At 36.2% G+C, this 11,455-nt stretch overlaps 1 protein-coding gene across 1 annotated transcript; it reads right to left on the bottom strand.

The window, feature by feature from the left end:
- Window positions 1-9,574: 9,574 nt before the first annotated feature.
- Window positions 9,575-10,510, bottom strand: LOC128664749 (olfactory receptor 1020-like). Its single transcript, XM_053719556.1, has one exon. It carries the CDS (start codon window positions 10,508-10,510, stop codon window positions 9,575-9,577), a length of 936 nt encoding a protein of 311 aa, XP_053575531.1.
- Between the last annotated feature and the right edge of the window lie 945 nt (window positions 10,511-11,455).

Raw genomic sequence — 11,455 nt, 5'->3', positions numbered from 1 at the left:
TACATACTGGACATTAGTGCTTATAGATCCTTTTGGATTTAGCTACTATATTATACCTGCCTGGATAATAACTGCCAGATTAATATATGCTACCGGTAATTGCTTGGCCATTCTTGTTATTTGTACCTTTTAGCCTGGACTGGCTTACCTGTTGGCTATACCTGCCTGTTTAGAATACCTTTCAGAAAAACTGAATTCAACTATTTGCTAATAAAATACATTTATAAAATACAATTTGTTTAGTTGGTCTAGCAATTAAAAGGCTATGGTTTTTTTTATTTTGGGGGGCTTTTTTATTTTGATAGGGCTATTAGATTAAAGGGACAGTCTACACCAGAATTTATATTGTTTAAAAAGATAGATAATCCCTTTATTACCCATTCCCCAGTTTTGCATAATCAACACAGTTATAATAATATACTTTTAACCTCTGTGATTATCTTGTATCTAAGCCTCTGCAAACTGCCCCTTTTTTTCAGTTCTTTTGACAGACTTGTAGTCTAGCCAATCAGTGCCTGCTCCCAGATAACTTCACGTGCACGAGCCCAGTGTTATCTATATGAAATACGTAAACTAACACCCTCTAGTGGTAAAAAACTGTTAAAATGCATTCTGTAAAGAGGTGGCCTTCAAGGTCTAAGAAATTAGCATATGAACCTCCTAGGTTAAGCTTTCAACTAAGAATACCAAGAGAACAAAGCAAAATTGGTGATTAAAATAAATTAGAAAAAGGGGGGCGGAGCCGGCTGGCAAGGAGAGCAGACACATATTCATGGAGCTCCCGTACTGTACCTAGTTAAAGATGTTTGTACATCCAATATTCAAGTGAGCTAGACCCAAAAACCTTATAGATACAAAGGACAATCATGCCTGCTTACTAATTTGCGAACAAACCCTGAATTTATGGCATATTAACCTATATAGACTGCAACAAACTGTGGGGCCTTGCATTTTGGTCAGATCGGGCGAGGTGTAACCTTTCCTAAAGGTCTAGAAGAACACTTGGCTTTGTCACTAAGAAAATGGATCTGGAGTCAGCACTAGTTAAATTTGAGGATCGCTGCTGTAAGATCCTGGAAGTGCACTATTCGGAGATGAGCGATTTACTTACGCAGCTCAGTATACAGCTCTTTGGTCCACGCAGGAGTCAAAATGGCGGCGTTCAAAAGAAATCGTTTAACACTATCAATACCCAGTTTATAAGAGATACTGAGCCCACTGTCCCTGTGAAAGCCGCAACTGTTTGGGCCGAAATAAGCAAGCAGCTTTACGCTATAAGCTATGAGACACCACAGGACACCCTGAGTAAGCGGTGAAGTGAACTTAGCGCTCCGGTGGTTAAGCCGGTTGAAGGCCCAGAGTTAAGAATCTACCTAGAAGAGCACAAGGGAGTGACAGCGCATAAGCTATCTGAGGCAGCGGAGATGGAGCTATTGTCTTCAGGATGTTCAGAAGTTAGACTTGCTCGGCTACATAGAGTACTCTCTCAAGACAGAGATTGGCAACAAGCCAGAGGAGCCTACGATCTTCCCCAGACAGATCCCATACATCGCGGAGGTAGGTTGATCTCCCTTGGGAACAAAGTTGCAGTGGACCGGCATACAGAAATCTGGCTTCAAAAATACAATGATGCACGCACCGAATACCTGTGTTCTCTCAGGTCAAGTTCCTACACCGAGAATCCAATACCCGATCGTTATCGATGTTATACCCCCTACCGCTACAGAAGAGGAATCGGCTAGAAGTCTCAGGTCCTTTTGAGGAGGTGCTGCAGTCACAAGTGTCAGTTAGCATATATACTGGATGCGGTGCGGCTGAGGCTGTAACCACCCGCTCAAATTTCAGGCTTATCTATTTCTGAGACGGCTGGACATTTGCATAAGCCCTATACAATTTTGTTCTCTGCATCCGTTGATGGACTTTCACACCTCCGTAAGAAGTACTCCTTTCTGTAAAGATCCAGTCACTCACTTCCATCTCTGGATCACCGCTAGCTCGGGAGTGGGGTAAAAAATAATATTATTAAAGACCTCTCCCTTTACATGAGAACGTAAGCCACTGCACACGGACTTGCCAAAATTTGTTCTCACAAGGTAGTCCGGTGTTACAGTATGCTCTCTATACGGGAGCTAAGTTTGAGTGATTAACATATTTATATTGCTGTGTGTTAGTCCTACAGTAAGGTGACTAATCTGAATATCGCCTCTCCGTTCCTATAGAAGTGTCCCACTTTTGATTACTTTTAGGGATAAATTTTGCATTTTGTTTAACTCAGGCATGAAGTGTGTTCCTATATTATGTTGACTGAGTATGCATTAGTTCATAGGTCCTAGTTTATTCTAATGCTTAAATAATGGTGTACGTTATCATACCCTTAACAAGTCTTTACTATTACAGAAGCAAATCTCGCTATTTTCCCAAATTTAGTATAGCCTATTATCCCTTTTGGGTTCCATGTTCATACTAGTGTACTTGGCAATTACTCCCCTCTATGAGTAATGGGACATTCACAGTCAGGCCAGTGGAAAATACCTTGGCTAACACTATAACTATAACAAATACTATAATCTATCTCATTCACTGTCCTATGCTCCTTGTTTATGGGCACTGCTGATATAGGACCTTAAAATTACATATCACGCACGTTTTGTTTTTAAAAAAAGCAGTTAATACTCATGTTAACATAGAAGGCGTAATATGTTTGATAGATTACATATATAATGTATTTTGCAACTATTGGCCAAATGCCAACACACTTTCAAGTTCATAATGGTTATAGGTTATAATATATATAGCTAGCATGCTTTACCTATGGATTTACCTTTACTTGTAGTGTAGAGATTTAGGATAAGCCATATAGAGATCCTAACCTTACAATAGATCTACACATACTCGCTCCTTTAAAGGTGACTCCCACCTATAGAGAGACAGCAACTTATTTTAGAAAATATGTGGTGCACCCAGATATAACAGTCTGTTTGTTGGCATAAGTTATAAATACTACCACTGTTCTATATTAACTACTTCTCATTAGTCTAATGACAACTCTCTCTTACAAAATTATGTAATACTGAGATGTTTTATGTTATTTCATATATTTTAGAGATGTTATTAATAATCTTATCGTTTACATGCTTCAAAATGGAGTTCCCAAGCTAGACAGAACTACTCCCACATAAAGTGTTTTCCTTTTGTTAATGTCGAACTCGGCTTTGTGTTATATAATCCCACCTCCACATACTCCATTTATTCTATATGGCCTATGACATCTATAATTAATGTACATTACATATAGCTTTATTGTTTCTTATAACATGGATACTTCAAATAACCTTATATATGCCTTGACTTTATACCAGGCATTTACAAATATGTCCTGCTAGGGGAGACTCCCAACTTTATTAAACCTCTTATATGTTATGAGATATTCGTAAATTTATTAACTTCCATATAGCTTAGTCTTCCACGCCATGCATGGTATTGTAATGAATAAGAGACTTAGTCAATTAACTTCTCCATGGTCTCCCGCCCCCCCCCATTATTGGTGACCATAACTAGTTACATTGCTATCCCCAGTACTTTTTTCAAATAACTTAAGCAAGTAATAATATAAATACATAGAAAAATCATTTGTATAAGCGGTGCTTACCCGCTGACATTTCCCTACTTTCCCCCTCGCTCCTTCTTTGGCTTTTGATATTATGACCTTATCCTTAATAATAAGAAGTATTCAACCAAATGACAAATGGGGTCTATCTAGTAGCTACAGCGCTCTTTTAGAGCATCTTTCACCACTATAGCCCGGAATAATAGCTACTCACAGTCTTCTATAAAAAATATAAAAGGAGGGTTTCAGATATGTTTTGTCATCCATATTATGCTTTCTTTCCCTGTTATATTATTGTAAAAACAATCACTACCATGTTCTGCATTATGTTTAGGTCATGGTTTTATGTTATCATTTTGAAAAACCCTCAATAAAAATTTATTTAAAAAAAAAAAAAAAAAAAAAAAAATTAGAAAATTGTTTAAAATTGCATGCTCTATCCGAATCATGAAAGTTTATTTTGGCCTAGACTGTCCCTTTAAGTGTAATTCTTATTTATTTTTCGTAATTTAGTGTTTTTTTTATTATTTTATTTATAATTTAGTACTTTTAATAAGGTTTAATAGTATATTTAAATAATTTGAGTAGTTTAATTAATTGTAGCATAATGTTATTGTAGTATAATAGTTAGGGTAGGTTAATTAATAGTTTAAAATAGTTTATTTTAATTCTACAGGTAAGTTTTAATTAATATTAAGATAGGGGTGTTGTAATTTTAATTTAAAGTTAGAGGGTTGTTAGGTTTAGGGGTTAATAGCTTAATTTAGTTTTTGGCGATGTGGGGGGCTGACAGTTTAGGGGTTAATAGGTTTAGTTAGTGTAGTGATGTGGGAGGCCAGAGGTTTAGGGGTTAATATGATTATTTAGTGGCGGTGGTGTAGGGGAGCGGCAGGATAGGGGTTAATAACTTTATTTAGGTTGCGGCGATGTTGGGGAGCGGTGGGATAGGGGTTAATAACTTTATTTAGGTTGTGGCTGTTTTGGGGCGTCAGATTAGGGGTGTTTAGATTTGGGGTTTATATTAAGGTGTTAGGTGTAAACGTTACTTGTTTTCTACCATAGAAATCAATGGGTTATATTTTTTGTTGTGCAGCATCGAACATAAGCTTTCGCTGCTTTCAGACTCTCATTGATTTCTATGGCATCTGCGGCCTCCAGGGTGGCGGATTGAAAACCAGGTACGATGTGTCCGAATAGCAGCGAGTGTACCTGTTAAAAGTTTGATAACTGGGAAAAAGTGTCAGATAGAGTCTAATGTGTATTCGGAACATCTGTAATGACGTAAGCATCAATCTACGTTGTATTGAGACCAGCGGAACGTATGTTACGTCACAAATTTCAACTTTTGCCAGTCTGTAGACTTTGATAACTAGGTCGGATCAATCTCGCAACAATTACAATGCGAAATTCAGCTTAAAGAGATAGTATACTGTGAAGTTGTTTTCAGTTGTATTTGCAATGACTTGTTATATCAACTGAAGAGTTTAAAATGTATGAGAAATTGCATTTTCAGGTTTGTGTATATGAAATAGCTTGTTTTGTGCTTTGAAACCACAACCTATTAAATTGGGTTGAGCTTGCAGTTAAAATCAAATATCTTTATTTTATCACTTTGTGTATGTGCTTCCTTATATTATAGCTGTTCCATAAACCAAAGTTCAATACTTAAGTCCTGATATTAAATGCTCACCGACCAGATGAGATGATCTAAGACATCTCTTAATTATGGAGAGGTAGCTAAAAAAAATTAGAAACACAAATTTTAATTTGAAAGGTATTCATCTCACTATGCACGGTTTTGTATGCGAAGGAGAGACACCTACATTACCTTATAATGTCTACAAAAATACCAAAGATTTTGCATGATTTTTCTTTATGCCGGTGAGTTTTTTAATATCAGGCCCTTCAGCTTCCCAGAGAGCTTCATTATTTTCTATGTGCCAGATAGCCAAATATTCTCTAGTTTGTTGAGACATTATAGTGCAGACTTCAGAGGCTAAACTCACTGAATTCTATAAGAAAAAGGGCTAAAACTGAAAGTCCCAGAAAAATGAAAGATTCCCTTCCATAGAAACTAATGAAGCTCTCTGAGATAAAGAATTTCCCAGCAAAGAGAGGCAGTAACTGAAGAACACGTGGGGCTCATATTAAGGCTTAGTTTGCATCAATTACAATTTAAACTGAAATGTTTTCATTACAATTTAACTTTCTTTGCCTACAGTTTAGAATATATTACTTTTCTGTCAGTTAAATAAGTGTATTGTAAATTTTGAACAAACTTCCCCTGTGTACAGCTGGTGAAAAATAATCAGTGAGACCAGCTTGTTTAAAATACTTACAGCCTTACACAAGACTTGTGAGAGAGCTTCAGACATACCCTGGAAACTCCCCTGTTCATAAATATAAAAACAACGGGTAAACAGAAAGATATAACCACAGATTCCTCTAGCAGTTTAACCCAAGTAACAAAGAAAGGGGCAGTGCCTACTGCAAAACAACGTAATTAATATAAAAGAAGGAAAGAAAGGTGCATTACTCTGGCACACAAAGATACATATGGTATTACACCAAATACCTCATATAAGCAACAATAATTGCATGGGTTATATGCTGTAATACCTTATGTAACTTTATATTGGTTTGACTGAGAATGAGAATTTTTCTAGGAGATTAAGCACAAGCTAACCCAGCTTTTAAAATGATTCTCAGTGAGTACAGCGAAAGAATAATTAATATACTATCCTTAATAGTTTTTTATAGGGATCTTCCCTGCATCAGAACTTCGCGCAGCGAAGGGGGTAAGTAGTGCAGCGATGGTGATATACATATATATTTATGTGTTAATATGAGTATAAACACATATTAACACACAAATATATATGTATATAGTCATATACATATATATTTACTGGTTCCCATAGACCGCAATGTAAAAGCTCTTTTCAGCGCTGTTTTAGTCCTCAAAAACTGCCTAGTGCAGTTGTTTTTATTTTTAAAAAAAGAATGCTACATTTTTTTAAAATAAAAAACTATAATGCCCTCTATTTTGAGGGCATTTGGAGCACATTTAGAAATTAAACAGGGATCGGATCTCTGGTTAGTTTTCTGAGCACTAATTGCTACCATAAGCTTGCAGTAGCAATTAACAGACACTTGTAATGGCTGGTTAATTATCGTGAGCCCGGAAAAAGGCAAATTTGCCCATTTGTGGGCGTGTGATAATTTAGCGCTCCACTTGTAATCTACCCCATATTGGTTTAAGCTAAATTTCCAAAGTAATCCAGCATTAATACTGACTTTACAATATCAAGTTTAAGTTTACAAAATGTATTTAACAAACATATATGTGAGTATACAAAGCCATCTAGACTCAAGCAAAATAAAGAACCTCAAATATAAATACAATAATATCATTTATATGAAAGTAATGGTTTCAGATGGATTAGTGTCATAATTATCAACAATCTGGATTTGCTTCTCTAAGATTCAGTTCCAATAGCTCATTTTAGCATACGTCTGATTTCTCTCTCTTTTTCTGTGTTAAGAAAGTTAAATAAACACTTTGAGATTGTCATATAAAATGATAAACTGTGTATAAAAAAAGCTCTGCAATATACTTTCCGTTATTTATTTTGTTCCCTTTTCCTGTAATTCCATTCTGAAATTGTGATCTTTTCCGTTCCTGTTAGAAATGGAAGTGCTGAACACTGTTATATTCCACACAGCCATTGGCTGCACACTCTAGTGACCTATTTACAACTGTCCCTAATTGGCTACAGCAGAGAAGGTAACCTAAGTTACAACATGGCAGCTCCCATTGTTTTATAGACACTAAAAACGTTGCACTTATTTTAACATTGCACAAGCAGTTCTGGTGAACTACTTGTGCAATGCCGCTCCCTGCAGATTCATGACCAATCGGCCGCTAGTAGGGGGTGTCAAACAACCCGATCGAATGTGATCGGGCAGATTGATGTCTGCAGCCTCAGAGGCAGCGGACGAGTTAAAGAGCTGCGGTCTTAAGACCACTTCTTCTTAACGCCTGTTTCCGGCAAGCATAAAGACTCGTGCGGGAACAGGGGTATTTGGCCCCATGCGGGCCATGATAAATCGGCCCCACGGTGTGATCACCCTACATTCCATACAATGTAGGGCCAGTAGTCGGAACTCTGTTATCTCTTCATACTCATGGCAAAGTACCCTATTACTATAGTAACTTGTAACGCATCTCACCCTATACCCACCTTGTGTGTATTACAGAAAACTATTAACATTAACCTTAAGGTGAAGTTCACATCAATTATTGACTATGATTTATTAAATCTTAATCACAATTACTTTTACAGAAATAACATTTTACAGTAAGCATATTTCTCAATTGCAAGAAAACCTTAGCAATAAAAGACATACATGGTTTGTAAATAGCAGCTTCAAAACACATCCCTATCTGTTTGTCAGTTAAAGGGATATTAAACAATAAATGCATTGTAGACATAATGATGTCTTAAAGTGACAGTAAAGTCATAATTAGACATTCATGATTTAGACAGAACATACAATTTTAAACAACTTTCAAGAGCAGCAAAGAACCTAGGTTCTAGCTGCTGATTGGTGACTACATTTATATACTGATTGTCATTGGCTCACCCATGTGTTCAGTTAGAAACCAAAATTTCTGCTCCTTCAACAATTGATACCAAGAAAATGAAGCAAATTTGATAATAGAAGTAAACTGGAAAGTTGTTTAAAATTGTATGTTCTACCTAAATCATGAAAAAAAAAGGTTTGGGTTTCATGTTCCTTTAAAAGCAAAGATAAGCCTTACAGTAATATGTAGATTTTTTCAAGGAACTAATCTCTATTCTGATGGCACTGCTAAAGAGGGCATGGGAAGTGGGTTAAGAATCACAGTCTCTAGCGGCCTAAACTCCAGTCTGTACCAATATCCCTCTGTAAGAGGAAGCTGAGTACCAAACAATGGGCTAGATTATGAGTGGCATGCTAACAGTTGTGTGTGAGCGGTAAGGGGTTTATCGCGGCTCTAAATGTGCGTTGGAAGTAGCGTGCATATTACAAGTTGAAAGTAAACAAATTTGCTTGAGTACAATTGAATTTAACATGTATCAGGATAGCACGACTTCAGAGCTCTGCTTAACTGTTATGCGTGAATAAAAAGTAGCACAAAATACATCAACAATACATTTAAAGTACAGCTATACTCATAATAACACTATCTAATAAAAATTAAAAAAAATATTGCAATAAAAAGTTATAAGGGCTAAAAGATATGAGGCCTAAGGTGTTAGAAAAAAGGGCTGCTTTAACAAGAGATTTAACATAGAGATACATAAATATTCATGTCTAAATATGTATATGTATATATATATATATATATATATATATATGTATAGATGTGTGTACATATGCATTTATGTATTTACATGTGTATATAAGTATTTACAGACATATATGCACATATAAACGCATAACTACATATGTATACATATATAGTCAGGTAGCTGAAAACAAGAAAAATCATGTTCATGCAATCTTCATATTTAAACATGATCGGGTTTGCATGACTTGTTGGGTGTTAGGTTTTTTCCACTTTTCATGCTGCATTAAAATGTATGGAGGAATATGTTAATGCAGTTGCGATATTGTAACTACGGCTTTTTGCGTGTATCGGAATAGCGTGTGAGAGAAACTTTTTACTTTCAACTTGCAAATACATTTTGAAATTTGTACTAATTTGAAATTCCGACCTAGTGCTTTCGCATTGTCATTTCATTAGGCATTTGTTAATTATACAACTCTGCTGTTTTTAATATACCTTTAAGACACCACTTATACCGTTATTGCAAAATACCTTTGTGTATACTCGCAAAGATTTTTTTTAACTAAGAGCGGCTTTTTTTTAATATGTTTTATATATTATGCAAATAGCAAGAGTACTCAATATAAAGGTTATTGTTGTACAATTTTATGAATAGTTCCCTTAATTACATTTTGCACATCTTTATTCCTAAAACTGTAGATCAAAGGATTGAGCATGGGTATAATCACGGTATAGAAAACAGCCACTACTTTATCTTGTTTTTCAAAGTCACTAGAAGAAGGACGCAAGTATATGAAGAAGACTGTCCCATACAAAATAGATACGCAGGTAAGGTGAGAGGAACATGTGCTAAAGGCTTTGCTTCTACCCTTAGAGGATTTAATATTGAGAATAGTATAAACAATAAAGGAATAGGAAACAAGAATTATCATTAGTGAACCACCTCCAAAACAATAGACAAAGACAATTGTGGTCAGATGACATGGAAATGTCTCAGAACAAGAAAGTTTAAACAATGGTGGGAAGTCACAGTAGAAATGATCTATATAATATGAGTCACAGAAATCAAGATGGAATATGCACCCAGTCTGTACTGATGACTGGAAGAATCCGATAAAGAAAGTCAGAAGAATAAGCCAAACACATTTTTTCTGGTTCATGATAGAGACATAGTTGAGAGGCTTGCATATGGCAACATATCTATCATATGACATATCAGCAAGAAGAAGCGCCTCGGTTACACCCATTGATGCGAAGGAAAAGAACTGAATGGCACAACCCTCAATTGAGATTGACTTACTTTCGAATATCAAGTCAGACAACATTTTTGGAGTTACTACTGAGGAATATAAAAGGTCCACCAAGGAAAGATTTCCCAGGAAACAGTACATGGGGGTGTGGAGATGTGATTTAGTATATACCATAGTCATCATGCCAATGTTCCCAATGACTGTAATCAAATAAACAAGCAAAAAAAACAGGAAGAGAATTGGGGATAGAATCCTGTTGTCTGTCAGTCCGGAAAATATAAACCTGCTCACCCTTGTCTGGTTTTCAACGTCCATTAAAATTGGTTCCTGAATGGATAGATAATATAAGATACCATAAAGTATTTGATAATGTTAATGTATTATCCTATATAGAATTAAATATTTGCTGGCTGTGTGCACCCATTTCTAAGAGGGCTGAGCAAGACATGAATTGTGCACCCAGTCCAGTCAATTACTGTGTATTATGTTCTATATAAAGTCCCTTTAACTAAAACAAAATTATGTATTTCTATAAGAATATTCAAAGTAGCAGATATTTTGTATCAAAAGTTCCATAAATCTACAGGTACATGGAGGACAAATACAGGGCACAAACCTCTTTACTATCCTCACACAGGTCCTTAAAAAAAAACCACACGAATCCTAACACAAAACACTTAGGGGAAAAATATTTTTAATAGAAAGAAGGAAAAAATTGAAGGGTTAAGGTAATCACTTGTCAAAGTCAAGGGTTAAGGAGAAAGAAAGGGTAAGAACACTGAAAATAATTATTGAGTAAAACATAAATAAATAGCAGTCTGAAGAAAATAAAAATAAAACCAAATAAAAGTTCTGAAATTAAATAAAAACACAAGGAAATGGTTAAGTAAGATAGTAATGTTTGGGGGAGGAAGAGTTAAGTGAAAGGGCAGGTTAATACTGTCAGGGTAAGAAGGGATAAAGTGTGGGAAAGGGAAAGTATGTGTGTGGGTGCAGGCCCCTGTGTCTAGCATGCTATGGCCTCTATTTATCAAGGTCTGGCGGACCTGATCCGACAGTGCGGATCAGGTCCGCCAGACCTTGCTGAATACGGAGAGCAATACGCTCTCCGTATTCAGCATTGCACCAGCAGCTTACAAGAGATGCTGGTGCAACGCTGCCCCCTGCTGACTCGCGGCCAATCGGCGTCCAGCAGGGAGCTGTCAATCAACCCGATCGTACTCGTACTGCTCTGAGCAGGCAGACAGGGTTATGGAGTAG

The sequence above is a fragment of the Bombina bombina genome, chromosome 6 (assembly GCF_027579735.1).
Source record: "Bombina bombina isolate aBomBom1 chromosome 6, aBomBom1.pri, whole genome shotgun sequence".
In the NCBI taxonomy this organism is placed as follows: domain Eukaryota; kingdom Metazoa; phylum Chordata; class Amphibia; order Anura; family Bombinatoridae; genus Bombina; species Bombina bombina.
Note: the sequence above shows the minus strand (reverse complement) of the source record. Positions and strands in the feature narration are given on the sequence as shown.